At 38.9% G+C, this 21294-nt stretch overlaps 1 protein-coding gene across 14 annotated transcripts in view; it reads right to left on the bottom strand.

Moving 5' to 3' along the window:
• The window catches only part of magi2b (membrane associated guanylate kinase, WW and PDZ domain containing 2b), a 108194-nt gene that overhangs the window by 18112 nt on the left and 68788 nt on the right, over positions 1-21294 (bottom strand). For 9 of the 14 annotated variants that reach the window (XM_081608081.1, XM_081608082.1, XM_081608083.1 and 6 more), the window contains exons 7-11: positions 16921-16978; positions 14416-14537; positions 13527-13709; positions 7873-8404; positions 6102-6271 (exon numbers count right to left, since the gene is read on the bottom strand). In XM_081608081.1, the coding sequence (XP_081464207.1) occupies positions 6102-6271; positions 7873-8404; positions 13527-13709; positions 14416-14537; positions 16921-16978 (1065 nt within the window). The remainder of the gene's footprint in view (positions 1-6101; positions 6272-7872; positions 8405-13526; positions 13710-14415; positions 14538-16920; positions 16979-21294) is intronic. The other 5 variants (XM_008411404.3, XM_081608090.1, XM_081608091.1 and 2 more) reach the window with 1 other exon arrangement.

The following is a 21294-nucleotide window of genomic DNA, read 5'->3' as shown; positions in this document are numbered from 1 at the left end:
GTCGATTGCCCAGAGAGCGTCCAGTCGGACACTCGATAATCCATCACTACTCAAATAACGCAGCAAACCTGGCGCTAACAGGCTGCACTGACAACGCTGCTGCTGGGGTGAAGGTTATCACTGAGTGAAGCAGAATAAATGTCGGCTATTATTCTATCAGGTGTTTGACATTAAAGCACTTTTAAAAGGAATTGCATCTTCTATGACATGTTGAGACATGTCTGCTGTTCATTCTGGCAGAGAAAAGGCAAGAGAGAGTTAGACCTTTGGGAGATATGAAGGTAATAAAACAAATTAAAGCACTATTTGATCAGTTTGAGCTTCAAATGTGACAAAAAACATCCATAATTGGGAAATGTTGCTACTTTAGGGAATACACGGCGAGGTCAATGTTTTACTTATGCTAAATCTAAAGCCAGATTAAAACACAAACAAGTCATTTCAACTTAGATTTTTGTGTTTTGTGAAATTCTCAACTTCATTCTAATATCATTGTTTTGTTGTCAGAGAAAACAAAAGTTTACAGGAAAGGGAATGCAGTCGATGAAAAGATGTTTCGTAGATTTTCTGGTCTCATGAGAGTTAGTTTGTATCCATCTTGCCTATGTCATATAATTTATTGTTGGCTCTTTAGCACTGAACAGGCACATTAATATTATAACATGGTTTTAATGACACATTTTTTGATTATCATTGAGTCACAAAGTAATGTATTTCATCCTTTTCAAACAGAAAAGTAGTAAACAAATTATTTTATTCTTGGTTATGAATTCACGTGTTTTTCTCTGTTTGCTTGTCATCTTGTTTGAAATAAATACACAAAATAAATACAAATGACTATTAAAAAAAGTTGAGTAATCTAATTTTTTATGTTTTTTAAGACGGAAATAGTCAGAAGCCAAATTTTTGTCACATATAGGTGAGGAGAAAGACAGAAGATGGGAAAGATGACAAAAGCACGGTTTTCCATGAGTTGTAAAGATGAACACGGGGTTTAGGGAGCGCTATCCGTGGTGCTGAAGTGATTTGGCGACAGAGGGGGGGCCCAGCGGGAAGCCGGGAAAGATAACTGCGTTCAGCAGGGAACACAGGCCTTCAGGGAGGCTTTAAGGAATTATAATAACTCATTCTCAGGAAACTTTCCTTAACGATTCAACGCACAGAACGACTATCGGCCACAAGTTAATTGTCCGTTCATATTAAAGAGGAACATTGTCCTCACAGTTGCATGTCAGCTTAATTTAAATGCAAATACAATTCGCCGGCATATGTGTGGGGTGTGTGGCATGCTCGCACGAACGCTGATGAATTACAAATGAATGACTTCCAGAGAGCCATCGTGCGGCTTCCCTCACAAGTCAGCGGTCAAGCCGTCTGGCAGGCCGGGCCTCACAGACTCGCCCGCTGGGTTCTGGATGGACTTCAGGTTTGCTCCGATTGGCTCGAGCGGCTCGGCACCTTCTCCTTCCTCTCTGCCTCCAAACGCATCCTGATTGGTGCTGCAAAACGCTTCAGATATGCGGTTGGCTCGGATTTGGGCTGGGATGTCAGGGGACGGAGCTGCGAACACGACCAGAGCTCAGCAGAACGCTGGCAGAGCGCCCACGCTACGGCGCGGCAGTCACACAGAAACACACAGCCACACATGAAGAAGACCAACACAGAGTCTCTGTTCTGAGAGACAAAACAGCAACACTGAAGTCGCAGGGTGACATCGTTTTTTTCTTTTTATCACTCACTAAATAGTGATCTGCAGATAAACTCCAGCAGAAACATGAACGGTTGCAAAGAAGTTCCTGTTGTTTCAGGCCGATGACTCTACACAGAGTGCAGGTTTGTTACGTCTCCATTTGAAAAATAAACATCTGTATCTGATCAATTCAAAGTAGAGACAGAGACATTGCCATCATTACTTTTGGAAAGTTTCGTATGTTTTTCTTTGCTGCAACGTTTGTAACCGCATCAACTTTCAGCTGCATTTCCAGCTGCTTTGTGCTCAGTTTTGTTCTTGAATGATGGAGTTTTTATGTTAAATATTTCTGCATTTCAGTCATGAATATTAACAAAACTGACCTGAACACAAAAGAAAATGAAATTTGACAGTAATTATGACATATGCCCTTTAAGATTTACTTGAGTAACTTCAGTAAATCAGCAAAATAATTTAACAACATACTTATTCGCTTAAGTTAGAACTGAAAACCTAAGTAGATCAAAAATAATCTGTTTTGGTTCTGAAATGTAAATCTATGGCTTTTTGCAACAATACAAACTATATAACAAAATATAGTGATGAGATAAGATGTCACAAAATAAAATTTAAGATAAAAAATAAAACAATCTAAACATATTTTAGACTGTTAAACTTTCATATGAGATGAATGACTCAATACTTCAAGACCTTGGAAAAACCTGGATAAAATTTCTCTTTAGGATTCATCATCATGGCGTTAACGATAAACGACTTCATATCAACTATAATTCATGAACCAATAAAGGCACATATGTATGCACAGACTGAAACCTCAAAACAAAACTGCAAGAATATGAAACATCTTTAAAAATCTGTCATTAATTTGCTTTTTGTTTCTTTGGGAATTATAAATTTGACTGTGAAATGTCGCTGCATTCCTTAACTCACCACCAGGGGGCAGACACTGGCTCTGCTAATTAGACGCTCAGGCAGCATGACATTAGCTCTGTGTCGCTCATGTCTACATGTAAGCATGCAGCTGCGCACACTGCTGCATTTTCTGCTTCTGCAGGAAACATTAGAATCATTTGTTCTCATCACATCGTTTTAATTAGCTCTAATGCAGCCGGAGTACAGAGTGTAAGCAAACGCTTGGTTCATCTTGGGTTTGCTCGGCTGTGCGGAAGTTTGGCGCTTTAATAACTCCGCCGTAAAACAAGCAAACCAGCTCTTACGTCAGGTATTAGTATCGCTGAGCGCTCATGTCTTTGATGGCTACTCAAAGTCTAAATAGTAATTCCAGTCGCACATAAATTAATTAAACCTGAGATGCATGTTAGACTGATTACGTTCATCCCTAATTCAATACAATCCATGAAAAGAGTGATGCAAACAAGAGGCTTTGTCTACAGTTTACCCCTTTATTATTCTGATACCATCTGAGAAACAATGCAAATGAACTTCTCTACTGGCAGTCAACTCCAGGGAAACCAAAGTCAAAACGAGAATTTAAAGAAAAGAGATTGCTTCGTTGTGCTTTAACTCTGGAGTTTGTGCTCCACAGATTCCTCCCTGTGTGGCTAAAAAATGTGTGTCTGTTTGATGGCCAGAGGCTGAATGTTATCAGCAGATTAAGGAAATTATCAAGTCTAATTCTGACCTTTGACCAGGGTACCTTTTGTAGAGTCGGTGTGAGAGCACGTCAGACAAATAAAACCGAAGAATTTAAGTCGTTTCTTTGTAGGAAACAGAAAAAAAAGGTCAGGATATTTCCTTTAAGCTTCCTTGCAGTGAAAACCTTTTTTCCCTTGAAATATTTCCAAAGAACAATCGAAGCCTCATCTTTGTTTTATGTTTAGATTGTTGTTCAATGCGCAGAATATCTTAAAGACCATTCTGTGCTCTAGCAGCTCATCACTTTGTGTTCTTGTCTCGTTTCAAATATTCCCAAACCGGCATCGCACCATGATGGACTTGAACGCAGGAATAAAAGAATAACGTTGCATGAGTCCAGTCGGCCGAGTTCTTTCACAACACTCAGAAGTCTGTCTTTGTGAGCTCTGCAGGGGATTTAGGCTCAAAACATTTCATTATAACTACTGCAGGAAGGTTCCTACACATTGTTCATGTCCTCCACAGTTTCACACATTTCTAGGAAAGTTCTTTGTTAACTTATTGACTGTGGATGTTTCTGTTGGGATCAGAGTTTAAATTAAAAAAATCTACAAAATCCAGAGGAAGGGATGAAGGAACAACAATTAGACAAATTTAATAGGGATTTAAGTCTGGAAAGCATTTAAATCATATTTTGGACACTTTTTCCAGAGAGCAGAGGAACCCAGTGCGATTATAATAAAGATGGCTTCTCCCTGTGGGACTGAAGCTGCTTCCCTTACAACAACAAAGAGACTTTAGCTCCCACTGCAGCTCTCCAGCTTGTTTTACATTTAATATTCTGTATCTTTAAACAGCTACTACAACATGACAAGAGTAATAAAGCCCAAGCAGTCACAATACATTTGCTATTTGCAATAAATTCTCTCAGCAAATCAGCACATACAACCCGCCTCCCCCAACACTATTAATTTTACAGTAGTTTATTTCTCTTGATCAATGCAACAAACTGTTTTGAAGAACTTTATGTATTGTTCTTAGGAATCAGTAATCTTAACTACTTAATATTGCAGAGGCAAAATCTCATTTACAGACTTTCAGACAGTCTAAATAAAAAAAAGCTTCAGAGACTTGAATGTGTAAAAAAATAAACAGTTGTCAAAATGATCCTAATCAAACTGTATTTTGCTCTCCCGGCTCTCACTGTTACCTCTGCTTGACTCCTCTCTTGCAAAGCAGCAGCTGGGCTTGAAGACGCTCCATAAAGTGACGCAGGAGGATCACAAGCCAGCACATATTTAGCTGTAAGATGCTCCAGATCTGGACTCTGGACCCCAATTTTGCTAAAGTTATCTTGGCTTATGAAATCTCCAAAACAGCCAATTGTGATTGAAATTATTTAGGGTGTTTTTTCTCTCTCTTCCATCATTCCTCCTTCTGTCAAACGCAGATTAAATACTCAAAAGTTGATAAAATGTCAAGAAAAATGTAACATTTCATGTCGTATAAAGTTAACCTCTCACATTTACCATATTACTGAACAAACCTAAAAACTTATGACTACTGCTTTTTAAACTTTTACAAGCAATTTGGATCTTTTATGATTTTGAGTTGAATATTGATGTAAAACTCTATAAATGCATAAAAATATACCTGACCTGTTAGCAGTCACATATATAAAAGGCTTAATTTTATTTTTTCAGAATAATGACACAGTTTGATTTGTTTGCTGTTATTTCAAGTTTGCTGCCTTGTGAAACTATTCATGCCAATTAAGTTTTTGACATTTTATCATGTCACCACCAACAACCTTCACATGTTTTCCTGAGTTTTTCTGAGACAGACCAACACAAAGTAGTGAATATTTGTAAAGTTATTTCATTTTTTAAATATTTGTAATGTGAACTTTCAAGTGTTTTGCTGCCTTTAAGAGATTTTCTTTTAGCTTCATCCATTTTCCCATCAAATGCCACAGAGGGGCATCCCCGCAGCGTAATGCTGCCACTTCCGTTTTCAAGGCAATTTGTTGCACCAGACCAGGAACTGAACAATTCATTTCAAATTTATGATCATTGTAAAATCACAGCACGTAATATAAATATCATAAAATTCTGTCACAATAAAAATAGTTAGGAATACAAGTACCACACATTCAGGTCCTTTATTATAATATATTTTAATATATTTGGTGATTTATGTTCCATAATGCAGCAAACGATATCTCAGGAAGGTATTAAGATAGTCTGATAAAGTTCTTAAAACACTAGAAGAGAGTTATTTAATTACCAAACATCAGAGCAGTAATAAAACCATGTCAGACGCAAATAATGATTTTTATCCGCAGCAGTTGATGGACTCATCCCTACATGGATGTTTCCTATTAAAGGTGTTTAGATATATTAGTTAAATATTGGTTTATTTGTGGTGAGTCGTATTATAGTCGAAAAATTCCCCAAAACAGCTGCATATTTTTTAATTGTTACCCAATATCGTGCCGCCCTACAACAAACTTTATTTAGGAGTATCAGAGCTAAGAAGGCGGAAAGCAAATGCATTTTTCCATTTTACTGTAATGTACCCTGTTTCGTCGTCACATAAAATCCCAATAAAAACCATCGAGGTTTATGGTTGTAATGTGACAAAGTGCAGAAATATTCAAGGAGTGTGAATAAGTTCGTAAGGCAAAGTCCCGAATTTCAAGACTCGAAACAGAACGAGCAGAAGCCGCATTTTATTTGACCATTTATGATTCCAAAGCACAAACTAAAGAGAAAACATCTACGCTGAGTCTGACCTGTTCCTGCTCTCTGTATGAGGAGCGTTGCCTCTGCGCCCACTGGACACTCTTTGAGCATCTCCACCACTCGTCCGTGTCCCGCTGAAGCCACCGGCTGCTGGTTCACCTCCAGGATCAGGTCTCCTTCGATCAGGCCAGACGCGCCTTGGGAACCAGGCTCCAACACCTGCACCCCGGCAGCAACACATCCGCCATCACTTGCTTGAAACGCGTCATTAATACGAAGCAGCTAACAGAAATACCCGGCCCGCATCAGTCCTGGTCCTCTGAGCTCTCTGCTCTGCATGTTTTACATCTTCTCCCGCTTCATCACACCTGGTTCAAACACGACACATGAAGTTGAATCTGATGAGAAGCTGCAGGTGTGTTGGAGCAGGAAAGCATTTAAAATATGCAGGGCAGTGGAAAATCCTAAATAATATATTAATTTCCCCCGTCTTCACAGAAGAACATTTGAACAGACCAGCAGAGATGCAGCACAGAAGCTGGGAGAGGAACTTATTTCTACAGGAAAGATACAAACTATATATTCATCTTCACTCAGCAAATTGCTGCTACATATCTGAAATATTATAAAGGAAAAAAAACAACCACCTACATACATTTTCTCATTTGAACAGAAATAAAATGTCATCTGCCTTACCTCCACTGCATGTTTGGGTGTGATTGGGGAGTTTTTTGATAAAGAAAACTGTCATTGTTTGAACATGCTCAGAAATAAATCAATATTTTACAGCCGGGACATTATTTCCCAATCCAAATAAAAATAAAAAAAAACAAGTTTGGGGAAATCTCATTTAAAAAAATAATCAAACTGATACTTCCCGCAACTCGCTGTTAAATCCCTGAATACTGAAGTACTTTTGTAATTTATGCTTTACTTTTTTAGCAGACAGTTTGGTCATCTCTACTGGGACTTAAACTGAAACAGCTTTGGTCAGATATTCAGATTCCGCAGTTGCTTCTGGCATGAAAAAACAATCAATAGAAGGAAAAGGTTAAGCACAGAGGAGGATCTATGATGCTGTGGGCTCGTCTGTTCTTAGTGTTTCCACAACATTAAAACCATAAAATCTTGAATAAAGATCTGTGGAGCTTTGTCATTAAGCTGTAAGTTAATGACAAACTAACTTATAGTTAGTCATAACTATAAGTTATGACTAACCATGCTGATTTAAAACACGGTTGCATCAACGCAACCGTGTTGCTTCGCCTGACACAAAATCAACCAGTAAAGTTTTCAGACTTAAGTCCTGACTTTTTTCCACTGCGTTACTTAGTTTGTTAAAACATCAAAAAATACATAAAATGGCACAAAAGTTTAAAGAGAAGTAGGTTTTGGTGATTATTCACACTAAGCAGCAAATCTAATAAATAATGCAATCAAAGCACTTTTTTTTCCTGCAGACAGGTTTCAAAGTATGAGGGTGAGAATTTTTTTCAGACCTTTTTATTTATTATTTTAAATTCCAACTCTGTCTAAAATATAGCCTTATTATTTGAGGCTGTTTAAGGTGTAGTTACACTTACTTGGCTTTCTTCACTAAATCAAAGAGAACTTTTTTTTTTTAGCTCTGCTTTATGTTTACTCATAACTTCATAAGTATCTCAGACTTCACTCGATGTTTCAGAAAGCTCTTGAGAAGGAAGATTTTAATCTCAATTAGGTTATTCCAGGTAAAATTAAGGCTAAGTCAAAAAAAGAATCCAATAATATTTCAATAGTTAAGAATATTAAAGGAACTCAAAGAAGGAGATGGTACACATCACCTGCTTAACTCGCTGCCCAGTCGGACTGTCTGCGATTGTGAACCCGAAACCTTCTGCGCCTTTCACCATCGTGACGGTCAGCAGCTCTGGTCCTTGTCCCGTTGCCCCGGGAACACCTGCCGCCCCAGACGAGGCCATGGAGACGTTGTCATCGCGCGGCGTGTGTGCGGACGCCGACCCGGGCGTGGTGGGCGGCAGCGACGAGCCATCCAGGTGCGTGTCCCCGGGGTGAGAGGCTCCGGCCTGCGTCAGAGCCTGAGGGGGAAGCTGGGAGCTCAACGACAGATACTCTAGGTAGGGGTCGTAGCTGCCGCGCCCGTTCACCACCAGGGGGCGGTGCTCCAGCCCGATGGGCGTGAGGGAGGCGCTCGCCGCAGCGTTCGGGTCCTCAGGGTCGAAGGGCAGCGGATATCCTCGACAGAGCACAAGCGTAACACTCTGACCGATCGGCACAGACTGGAAGAGCTTCACAACATCGGCGTGAGTCGTGCCGAGCACGCAGATGTCATTAATGTAGACGATGACGTCCCCTGAAGAAGAAGGGAAGAAGACGAGAGCGGCTTTAGTCACACTGGAGACGGTTTTATGTCTCACAAACCACATGCTTTAGTGTCAGTGCTTCAGTGTGACACACTGTGCTCTGAAAAGTACAACTTGTCACAGTCTGTTGCCATTAAATCTCTGTGGGATCAGAACAGGGAGCAGCGGAACAAAGAGGAAGTAGACTGTCCCTTGAAAGAGCCACAAAGGAACATCGTATCACCTGCCTGCTGCTGACGCTGATCTACTGCAGATGTGAGACACTTAAGGTCTGAGTGAAAGCAGCAAACATTTGCAGAGAAATGGCCTCCACTCAATAAGGAAATCTAAAGATGGCTAAAGACTTAGAACAATTAGAGATAAACTCCTTTTAATGGTACAGAGACAATGCCAGTCAGCTGTTTACAATGGATAAAAGATAATAAATTCATATAGACATTGTTCCTTGTTAAAAAAAACAAAAACAAAAATAACATCAATTTGTAACATATTTCTACCTCAAAAACAATTTGTTGGCTACTAGAGAAGCACCACATCTAGCTCTCTGTTATCTGTTCAGCACTTAACAGAAAAACGTTACTAAACCCTCCGGTAATTTACACTTTTCTTCTGTTGATATAGTACATTTTTGGTACATTTGTTCTGTTGATATTTCTTTGTTTACTCTGATTATTGTTTGTCCCTTTGTTCAGATCCTGGTACTTCCAGGACAGAGTGGGAGGCACTGAACTGGATCCCTGTGTAGAACCAAATTGATTATTCTCTTCACAGTAACTATATGAAGTGACTTACTTTGCAAACATGTATTTGTGTAAATACGTTTATTTGCTAGAAGATTAATAATCTTGTTCCTGTTCCATTGTTTAATTTTGTTTTATCTAACATATTTAAAAAAAAAAAAAAGAGGCTAATAAGGTCCAGGTTTGTTTTCTGTATAAAACCAAAACGATTTTGGCAACTGAGATCCAACTACGGCAGAAATGAAGATGTCAGAAAATAAAATCCATTAATAAGAAAGTCAGTATAATTTCTCAGTAAATTTGGTCAGCTGGGGAAACCTGGGAAGGTTCATGATGGTTCTGTGCTTTCTCAATTTGGTGATAATTTCTCTCATTGCGGTTTTATGAAAAACCTTAGAAATGTCTCTGTTAAAATATCCAGACTAACCAGACTTTGTTTCTTCTCTGTTCTTGAATAAAGTTAGATTAGGAAAATGATTTCTTGCCTACTTTATGCTGCCAAACAGGTTTTATTTAAGTCCTTTTTTGAGTCTATTGGTCAGACATTTATCATTGCTGGGTGTGACTGGTAAAAATGAAGCGAAAAATGCTAATTATAGCCAATTTATTAATCAAAAAGAGGGGAAATTATTCATCTACATGTGGCCAGGTCTGTTTAAATTGCTTTTTTCACTTTTATTAAATGTTACGAAACATTTAAAATCTGATACAACAGAAAAAGGAAAAATAGAAGAAATCTGGAAGGAGCCAAATAGTTTTTCGCTCCACTGGAAATCAGTTATAGATTATCATACATCATCAGAACCTCATTGCTTCCTTTGCTTAGGAAGCAGTAATATTTCACAGTTAAAAGTGACAGTGCAGTGACAAATATGGCTGCCTCGAATACTTTATTTTACACTGCTGCACACACATATACCCACACCACATGTCAAATCCACAATCATGCACAATCCCTGAGAGCAATGCCACACAGCCAAATAGGCCAGCTAATCTCAGTCAGAGGGTGTCTGCGTGAGTCCCTGCATGTGAAAGTGTGTGCTAGTGCAGCTCTGGCAATGTCACAGAGTGGAGACGAGCAAATTGGAGAGAAAAGGGGGAAAAAATCAGAACAGAGAGCAAGGCTGACAGACCAAGAAGGAGGGATAAAGAGAGAAAAAGTGGAGGAGAGAAAAAGAAAACAGACAAAAACACGCTGAAGACGAAGACGGAGGGGGAATCGTCAGATGGCACGGTTAGATAAGGCAGCTCAATAAAGAGCAAACTTAAAGGGAAGGAGGGAGAGAGAGACAAAATAAAGAGAAATAGATAAAACAGAAACAATGAGAGCAGCAGAGAGGAAGATTTAGAAATTTGCTCTGAATGAGACGTTTAGACACCAGCCGCGCCAGGCAACGGGCCAACAACAAACAGTTTGCGCCTACAGCTTTAAAAGTCTGCGCCGAGGTTAAGCCTCCACCGGTTATTGTTTCTGTAAACTCAGCCTAAATCACATACATAAAGAGCTTATGTATGAACCGAGCGAACGCTCTTGTAGGCATCCGTATCCATAAGGAGTCTGCAGTTCACAAGCAGACAGAGGAGGATTTCATGTGTTGCTCAGGGAGAATCCAAATGGAAACACGCTGGTTAATGTTGGGTCTGCAGCTCGGTGATTCTCATGAGAAGATACCGCTGCTTGTGTTGAGTCTGAATCTCACGTGGTTTTTAAGATTCGGGGGATTAAAACGACACAAGCGGGCAATTTAGTGCCACTGGTGCCAACTCTTTGTGTGTGTTATTTTTGATAATACCTCCCATTCTTCACCAGCAGTGGAACTGAGGAAACAGAAACGGATCCGGTAATGAAGGTGTTGCTCGAGATTCAACCAATAAAGTTTCAGTCTTTTATTACCAGAGCAGTGAGAGAAAAGAAAGCGTGCAGGGAAACTAAAGTTCATGCCTGGAAGGGAAGCAAAGGCTCAAATATGGGGCGCCCTGAATATGCTTCCATGAATATTTCTGCAGATAACAAACCCCAGAGCACAGTTTATTATTTCCTGTAATTCCTGCCCCGTTAAGAGCAGATTTTAAGAAACACCTCATAAACTGGAATATTTTGGGGAAACGTTAGCAAGGGAAATTGAGAAAGGAAAAAAGGAAAGTTGTCCAAATATTAATTCTCCCTGAACTTTTTCAGAATTCAGTCAGACAGCTCACCTGTAAATGTTTAAATTCATATTAGCCAATAAAGACACAGTCATGGAGAGATGAGTTCATCTCTATTCCCTGAACATGTGCATGCCAGGAAGTGAGGAAAGGATCGTTGAACTCTGACCCTACCCTGCCACCTAAGGGGTGCTGAGGTGTTGAGAAGAACCAAGGTAAAGATGGCCGCCGCAGCAGCAGCGAACAGATTTCACCAGGAGGTTTTGCTGCTCAGATAGACCTCCAAAATTATTAGAGGGGGAAGGTTGACATATTCTGCACAATGTGTGAAAGATCAGGCGTGAAGCAGCAGCAGCACAACAGCCTGACCTCATCAACACATCATATTTGTGACATTACATCCACAGGCTTTGGTCATGTTCATGACAGGTGGATTTTTACTGGGGAGGCAGTTTTTCTGGTCCGCTCTTTGAGGACAGCTGGTCCTGACTGGGTCTCTGCAGCCACCATCAGATCATGTGCAGAAGAGCTGATGGCTCTAGTCCCCACAAAGACATTTACCTAGGAGCTCAGGCTTTTCTAGGCCCCAGCATGTGTTACAGCGGCAATTTAAAAGACAAAACATCTCTCTGTTAAGGAATGAGAATGTATGTTATGTATTTTCCAGGCACATAGCGCCACTTTATATCACAATAAAGTAACAATGCTGCCTTCAGTTGTTATGAAAATGCTCTACACATCAAAAACAACTTCACAGACACTTTGATCATAGCCATATCTGATGCCTTAAAATTGGCCTCTGTCTCTTTAAGAAGCTCCTGTCCTTTTTGAAGCTCTGTGTGGATTTCTTGTTACTTTCAATGATTGCATGCAGTAGTCAGTTGTAATCGGTCGTATGGATAATTACCCATTTATTATTATTTTAATGCATTTTAAAGGAGAAACATGAGCAGACTAGTTTCGTGCAGAACTGCACAGCATTTTAACCCGTTGGTGACATTTTCTCGTTTTCTTATTTTAATTCTGTGGTGATCAAATCCGGTGTTGGCGAGATGATGTCCTGCTACTTTTAGATGCGTCTCTTTTCTAGCACTGAAGAAGAACTGGGTTTGAACATGTCTGATTTAATTATTTGAGCAGCTGGTTGGTATTTGAAGATACTAACCAGCAAGAACCACCGACCACATAGTAGATTGAACACTGCATCCTGCTCTCCTAATTTCACGTCCTGCCACCTTCCCATCAGGAGAAAGATAGAAGAGAATATGACCTCCAGATCAAGATGATTCTGAAATAAAACAGTGTGCTTAACTCTCTGAATCCCATATTATCTGTTCTGTTTAGGAAGTTATACTGATTGTATCTATTTATTTAAGGGTCTAATCTGAATCTGCAGCAGTCCAAATTTATCTAAGATGTTTTTTTTTTTAGCATTTTGGCCAAATATTAACCCCCATGTATCATCCTGCTTGTTGTATTGTAGCTATTATTTTATAAGTCCCACTAAACCTCATTAAACACAGACAGCTTATGTTCACGAACTACGTGACCTGTAAATGTAATTATAATGAATTTTATTTAAAGGAATTGGAGTAACTGGGGCAGAAAATAAATGAATGACCCACTTTTCAGATTCCGTCACAATTACGCAGTATTTTACGTTGAAGTATTACTTCGTTAGTGATTTTATTGGGATAAGATGTGAAAAAAATCCACTATTTTTTACAGGGTATTGAAAAGTCTGTAATAATAAAGATATATTATGGCTTAATACAACACGGAAAAGTACAACCAAATCCATCTGCACAAAAAGCTTTGAGTGAAAACTTCCAAACAGTAATCAGGCAAACTGTTGACCAAGAAAATATTTAAACAAATTGATCTGGACGTTCAAAGCGTCCTTGTATTGTTGGAGGACTTTGTGACCTCCGCCAGCTAAAACTGAAGCATTATAGCAGATGATGGAAAAGCGTTGTGACAGCACAGCATCAATATTTACTTGGCATTGATGCGCTCGGCTCGACGGGCAGTGAAATTAAACTTCTGGCAGGAAAATCTACTTCATATACTCCTCTATGGCAAGAAACCAAAGTCCATCATGGCTACGTGTCAGAACCACGATGCCACACTTAAACATCTCTATAAACACATTAATCCAGCAGGAGAAGCTGTTTTTGCTTTCCCTACGCACCAAACCAGCTTCCATTACGCAACCGGTGATTACCTGTGTCCATTTTCCCGTCCTGAGCGGCGGGTCCGTCTGGTATAACACTCTTCACTTGCAGGAACTCGTCGGGCTCGTCGCCTCCGATAATCGTGAAGCCAAATCCCATGTTGCTCTTCTGCAGGGCCGTGGACAGGAAGGTGCCCTTCAGCTGGGTCGGGTCCCTCGTAAACAACGGCTTTTCTGCATTCAGAGACAAGCTTTTTGATACATTTCACATCATATCTACTGTCAAAACCAGCAAGCATTTGTTTTGCCACATCAAAACAAATGATTTTGTTTAATTTTTTTGCATTAAATAAAATCCGGAGTTTATCTACAACGCGTTTCCCTGCTAAGCTGGACTCTCAGATCAAGCAGAACGTAACGTGTTGGGTTCATATGTCGTCACGTTTGCGCCTGGATTGACCAGCCGGCGGCCTCGGGGTGAGAATGTCCTCCTATTGCCTGAACTACTTCCGATCTCCATCCAACCTTGCGCAGCCCATTGTGACATCTGCCTCATTTGGTTCAGATGAAACTGCAAACTCTTATGTTTAGCTCAGGATAACTCAGAGGGCCCGTTTTCAGGTTTGTGTAAATAGTGTTTGTTGTTTGTCCTTTTTTGATCACCCCTTCACCTGGTGTAAGTGGAACTTGCCTCAGGTATAAATGTAAGCTGCTTTGTTTCACAAAAAAAAAGAGGGTGTTGGTGTAACTTGGCGCTCCCGAATAAAAACACCTCAAAGACATATTGTCGCCTCACTTCTTCCTTACTAACGCAGAGCCTCTGCCGGTCAAAGTGACAGGCAGGAAACACTCAAAATTAGCAACTTCATTTTGAGCGTCTCATATTCTGTCCATGTTGTTGTATGAGAAGGGTCTCTGTTTGGTCATGTTGGGATCATACCTCTGTATATTGTGGGTAAAGGCAGAGCAGAGAGTCCCTGGCTCTGCATCTGTCTCTGCTGCTCCAGACGTCTCTTGGCTTCAAGGACTGGATTTTCAAACTGAGTCCTTCGATTGATGTGACTGAAAATACAGGGCATCATTAGAATGAGCAGAAAGCCTTTAGAGAAGCTCTGTCAGCCGTAAAGAGGCAAGATAAAAGCACAGCTCTAGAATAAAAACTTGATTAGAAGGTAGGGATTCATAAATAATAATATAACACTTCAGACTGTTGGATTCGACTCCCGGGAGATTCATTAATAGTCACTTTTATTAGACGTCTCGGTAAAGATATGTTAATATTCTGTTGTTTTATTTGCATAATCTCACATTGAAAATTTGAGAAATCATCCAACATTCATTTAAAAACCTTTGCTTTTATCAGGAAGGTTAAAAATAGCAGCGTAAACGTCTCTCCTGCAGCTCTGTTAAGATTTTCAGCTAATTTCACTCCATGTTCTACTTCAGTTCACTTATGATATCATAAAAAAACATGAGAGAAATTATTAAACCAGTTCAAAATCAGTTAATAGGTTTGCTGTAAGTTGTTGAAATGGCTTTAAAATATTTACAAAGTTTGCCTAAAATGTTCAAAAATGTTAAATTCCGCTTAAAAGGAATCCATTTCTGCTCATTTAAAAATAGTTACAAAGTTCACAAAGAAAAGCTCAGATTTCTTTATAAAACACAAATGCACACATTTAATTTTCTAAGTCAGAGGTAAATAGTAGCTCAGACAAATGTCAATAAAGATGTCAAGTATTCATATTTCACAATAAAATTAGAACCAGAGAGTTGAATAAAAAATTAAATAATAGTTCTTTCATACCAGAAGATATTGAAAAATCTTCTGAAGGAGGTAAATATAGTCAAAGATGAAAAAATTACACCCAACATAGCAGGCTATTTCATTAAATGTAATTTTTAGATTTTGATTTTCAGTAGATTGAAAGGTAAAACCCAAAGCAGCTGCAGCAGCTCAAAGCTGCGGCTCCAGGACTTCGTCCATATTGGTGGGGAATTTTTTGGGCTCACTTTTCATTGCAGAAATTCATTGGAGGTTGAGGGATTATGTTTATCCTCAGTTAATTGAAGGTCCTGCCTCAACATTTTCATTAGACTGAAGTCTGGACTTAGACTAAGCTATTCGACAAACGCCTAAAACATGATTTCACTCCATATTTGCTGCCATGCTGTGGATCGTTGTGCTTTTCACAAACAAACTTTGTCTGTCGGACAGATGGTCTCACATTTGAGTCCTGAATACTTTGGTTTGCAGAAGGGTTCATGCTGAACTCCATGACTGAAAGCTACCCAACTACTGCAGCTCTTAAAGCAGCTCTTCATAACCAGACTAACATGAGGTGTTTTATTCTGATGTTATTTGACTTTCACCAACTGTGGAGTTCGGCTTTATGACCAAATATCTCATGTAGTTCTGGTCACATTGATCCACAAGCAGCTTTGAAAAGCCTGCTTTCCTTTTATTCTTTTTTTGCAGGTTTCTTTATTACATGCTCCTCCAATGTCCTTTGGACGCAAACAGATAAAAGTTCTTTTGCTGTAGAAATATTATATAATAGCACATTTCCTTGTTTTTTACATGTGTTATCACCATTTGTATTCATAAATTGTGTGAAGTTTTAACTGTTTTTCGTTGTTGTCGTATTTTTACCAAAAATTGTCACCAACATTGATCCATATAGTTTTTTGTGCAAAGTTTTTTGTAAATAAATAGCTTCACCTGAGTCCCCCGGGATAGAAAAGGTTGTCATGTATCCAATATTTGGTCCGTATGTTTTTTTTTTTTTTTGCTGTTATGAAAGTCATTACTCTCATCCCTCCAGACCATACATATACAATATTTATGATGACACCTAGTGGAAAACAATGAAACACTTTGAACAGAAATCAACACTAGGGAATTTAAAAAAACAAAAACTCAAACTGAAGTGGTTGTGTGTTAGAATATGCATTAATAACTGTCTCAAATATATTAGAGACACAGATTGCTTTGTTTAGTTTATTGGGCATGTGAAATTTAATATTTCACCAGTAGGAAAACAATTAGTGCCACTCTTAAGATGCAACCTGAGGGTCTGAGATGTAGCTCTTGTGCGTTTTGTAATAACTCTTCGCTTTGCACAGTTTGGCCTCAGGGTGAACTTGAGAGGATGCCCACTCCTGGGAATGTTTTGCACTAGTTAATATTTCAAAAAGAAGTCCTTTTTTGAATATTTTAAAAACAAATTAAAGAAAAAATGGCAGGTGATGGGCATTAAAACATTTACTTCATATTCTGGCTACATATATAACACTCTGTGTAAGTAATTACAGCTTAATTACTTACACACAGTGATTATAAGGACTTGCTTTTAACCAGAATCGTCTCTTTTTTTTCAGATGGACACTAAAACAGTGTATTCCCTGTTTTATTATAAAGCAGGGTGATAAAACGTCAACTTACTCGACATAGTAGCTGCCGTAGATGGGGTCGTCTATTTTCTCCCAACCATAAGGCAGCTCTGAGACAAAGAAGAACAGAGACAAAAGAGAAATGCTATTAGTATTTTCAGAGAGCAGGAGAAGGAAGCTAGGCACTAAATTGAGCCACTCAGGGGAGACAACATGACTCTCAGGGCTCGCAGCCACAGCAGATGCTCCCAAAGCGCCTTTTAGTAGACAGGCAACCCTTCGATCTGCAGCAGCGGCTTCTTTACGGCGACACGAATCACAACAAAGAGCCAATACAAAGAAGGGAGGGAGGAAAACAACAATCTGTCTTCTTTCTTTCTTTGTGCTCATTTTTTATTGTGCCCACAACAACACTACGGCCAGATACCCCCACAGAACTACTTCCTGTTTGTGATTTTCTTCCACACGCCCACTCCTTTTTGCCTTTGATGGTTCCCGTGGATGCTTTGTTAATTGTCTGCTCCACGCCTACTTCTTATTTGCTTCATCCTTGTGTCATCCAGTCTTTTTTAGGTCTCTGCTTCTTGTCAAAGACACCACAAAACCTCCTGAACTCTCCGACTTTTCCGAATAATTACAAGTGACACTCAAAGATACAGACCCATTTAAGAAATTAGAATGTTATTGGAAAGTCAATCTTTTTCATAAATGTTATTACTAAGTGAAGCATGTTCATTCAGCTTTATTTCTGTTAATTATGGTGATTTTCTGCTAACGGTCAATGAAAGCATGACATGTAAAACTAGAATATTACACCAGACCAATAAAGAAACTATTTTCAATACAGAATTGTACCCTTAATGAAAAGTATGTTTAATAACTACTTCAAGACTAAAAAGTACTTTTAAATTGGATCTTTTTAATCAGATCCAATTTATTAAATACGACTGAGGTTTTCAAATCCCTTGAAAGCTTTGGTGTTTAATAACACTAAAACCACAAACTCCAAAGTATTTCATTGTCATCTAATGTTACAGACCAACACAGAAGTGCATAACTGTGAACAAGATGATACACAGTTTTTAAAACCTAAAAAGTTTTCACGTTCTATAAACTGAAATTCTTGACTGTTCGTCTTAGAAAAATATCTCAAGCTCAAATCCACCAATATTCAAGTTTTCCAACAGATCCCCCGTTAGGCCTTTGCAACACGAGAAAATGCCTGACATTTTACGTCTGACTCTTCCCTAGAAGATTTTTACCTCCATTCTATTTTCCATCAACTGTAACCAGATTTCCTGTCTCTGCTGAAGAAAACTATCCCCACTGCATTATGCTGCCTCCACCGTGTTTCGTTGTGTCCTGTCCATGTTTGCTGAGTTTTTTAAATGGTTGAGTAAAAGTGTGACTTTCATTTAGCAAAGCTCTTCACAAAACTCATTCTTTCAACTCTGCAGGTCATCCATAGCTACTACAGGCCACTTGCTTCAGCTTCCAAATTTTATTTAACCTTCATTTTACCAAAAAAAAAAACCCATTAAGATTAAACATTTCTTTTGCAAGGCTGGCTGGTCATGTTTTTTATTTTCAGATTGAATTGTTTCACAACCTGATCCTGCATTAAACTTCCTCATTATTGTATTTCTTGGTTCTGTGTTTATGTTGTTTTTACATTAATATTCTTTAATAAACCTTTGACACCTTCGCTGAAGAGCTGGATAAATAAAAGATTAAATTTACAGATCTGTAAATTAAAATGTTAACGCTGAGAAATTTAGTTGCACTGGATTTTATTTGGGGGCATCAGAGAGAAAGGCACTGAATACAACTTATTTTGAATCTTTGTAGGTCAGGCCCTAAGTTGGAATAAAATCTTTCTGCGGTGTTTGAATGAAAAAGAAATTTTTTAACCTACATTGTGGTGCCTCTCGTCGAGCCTTTATACAAAGAAGTGACCTCGTCCTGTAAACCAGCTGAAGCTACAGAAAAAAGCCCAGTATCCGCTCAAGCTTTTTCAGAAACCCACATTAAGATGTTTTATTCCTGATCAACATTCATCAGCAACTGCTTGTGAGGCGCTGATCTTCTTCTCACACTGCCACATTAAGCCACTCTCGTGTCCTGTACTTCACAGTTTAACTTCTGACTGAAAATAACTGCAGATGGACAAACACGATGTGTCGCACACACTGTAAAATGCACCAACTCTGAGTCACGAAGGACTTAGATCGACCTCAGCTCAGTATGGACATTCAATTACACACACAAATAGACACGTACAAAATCCATAAACGTAAAGCAGAACTGACAACTTTGGGGGTAAGAATGGGAGTAATGGACTCATTAGGAAGAGGAAGTGATGCGATGTAGAAGAGTTGCTACTGGTTTCTGCTGCATAATTTTGCTTTTCAGCTATCTGGCTTTGTGAATAAAATTACAGTTTTAACAGCGGGGATGGATTCTTCTGGATTTTTCTCACTCTATAATATCTAAAAGAATCAAGGCCAGGGATTATTTATAATCTTCTTTTATGGTTTGCAATGGCGTAAACAATTACCCATTAATAATTGACCTAACATACTAAGCAACCGTTTGCAGCACTATAGCCGCTGTCATGTATTTTTTAATCTTGGCATATATTTAGACATATTTAAAGACACATTTCATGTGAGTCTAAGTGTGAAGGGATGAGGAACATTTGGGAAAACATTAAGATCCATCACATCTTTCATGCATGCTAATGAAGCACAAGTGTTTTCCCTAATGAGTGTGTGTGTCTTGGAATGAGTGGTGAAAAATGAACAATCTGTTTTTGGTCACAAAACGAGTCAATGATGAAAGTTTGACGCTTTATGTGGACGACCCTGGACGTGTCCCCAAGAGGTCAAATAAATTGATCAGGAAACAATGCCAGATCTCGGCCATGTTGCTGCTGCAAGCATTCGACATGCTAATGTGAGTGAACCTTAATCTCTGCAGCCAGAGCATCTGCATAATGTAGCATGATATTATCTACAGTTATTATCAGGTCATTGCTGCAGATCACATTATGGAGGAGAATTAAACATATACCAAATGTACATGAAGTGAATATGAAACTACATCTAAATTTGAACTTAAATTAGCATTTTAAATCTGCATTTATTTATCTTATGCGATGCTTGTAAGTGTTTAGCACACTCTCTTTAAGAAGAACCATTTTTTAATGTCATGTAAAATCTTATAATTACCTATTTTTATGCCAAATTAAATACAGATTTTGTTCTCTGCTGTTTATTTACACATTTAATATTTTTTAATTTATTTAATGTTTTTAAAATTTAACGGATTCTGAATTCACATTCTGAATATTCATTGCCTTCTACGTCTGATTCCTCCTCCACCTCATCAACACAGTTACATTTCTCCAGTCCTTCTAAACAACATGACTTATTCACATATATTTATTTTCAAATCTTGGCCCTTGTTAGGTAATTCTTTCTTTTTGTTTTGTTGTTTTTCTTGCCTTGTGTTTTTAGCTTATGTAAAAGTTCTTTGTTTCGCTGTGCATGAAAAGTGCTCTAGGAATAAAGACTGGTTGATTGAATGACATGTGTTACACTCCATTAATCAGCTCTCATAATTCAGAAGAAAGACGAAATTAAAATTTCTGATTTCTGAAATATGAATAAGCATTTATGGTATACATTTTTCTTTTCATATGCATGCCAGCTTTGCAGAACTAAAGGGCATTCTGGGCTGCATAAGCAAAATTAATTTCTGTCTCACATCAAACAGTAAATACCAGCTACTCTAAGGAGACTTTATAGTCTTGAACAAAAAGCATTGTTTTGTGATTGGGTGGGAAACACAGACATTGCACAAACAGCAGCATGTGACACATAATCACAACAATCACTGATGCACACATCAACAGATAAATCCCCAATCTTATCATTTTTACAATTATTTGCTCTGCGTGACGCTGGTATTATAGCAACATCCCTCACGCTTTAATGTAATTACTGGTAGATCCGTGATCTTGATATCAATAATCCATGTGAGGATGTGTGTGTGTGCGTCCTGGCAGTGGAGCATGCTGACTGTGCAGTCCAAGGTGAAAGGAGGCCACACCTCAATTATCTCCGGTCTGCATTATCATTCTCTCAGCGGCTCACTCTGCTCAGCAGCCATTACCTCACACGACCCTCCTTACGCTGGCCGCACAGCAACCAAACCTACTTTATGCCACCTTAAATAATCCCCTCCCACCCTGTCCATGAGCCACCTTAAATGTCGGCCTAACTTATGCGCTCGCTGCTTGCCCTCCCCCTAAACTGAACGGGAGACAGTTTCCATGGAAACCAGCAGTGAAAGTCTTTTTTCCTCCTCCCTCTCCCCTTGCTTGAGCTGAGGGCTGCGTCTTGTCTCTGTTTTCTGCCGCTGA

This window comes from Poecilia reticulata, chromosome 6, assembly GCF_904066995.2.
Source record: "Poecilia reticulata chromosome 6, P_reticulata-male-v2, whole genome shotgun sequence".
Lineage (NCBI taxonomy): Eukaryota > Metazoa > Chordata > Actinopteri > Cyprinodontiformes > Poeciliidae > Poecilia > Poecilia reticulata.
This window is presented reverse-complemented; position numbering and strand designations above follow the sequence as displayed.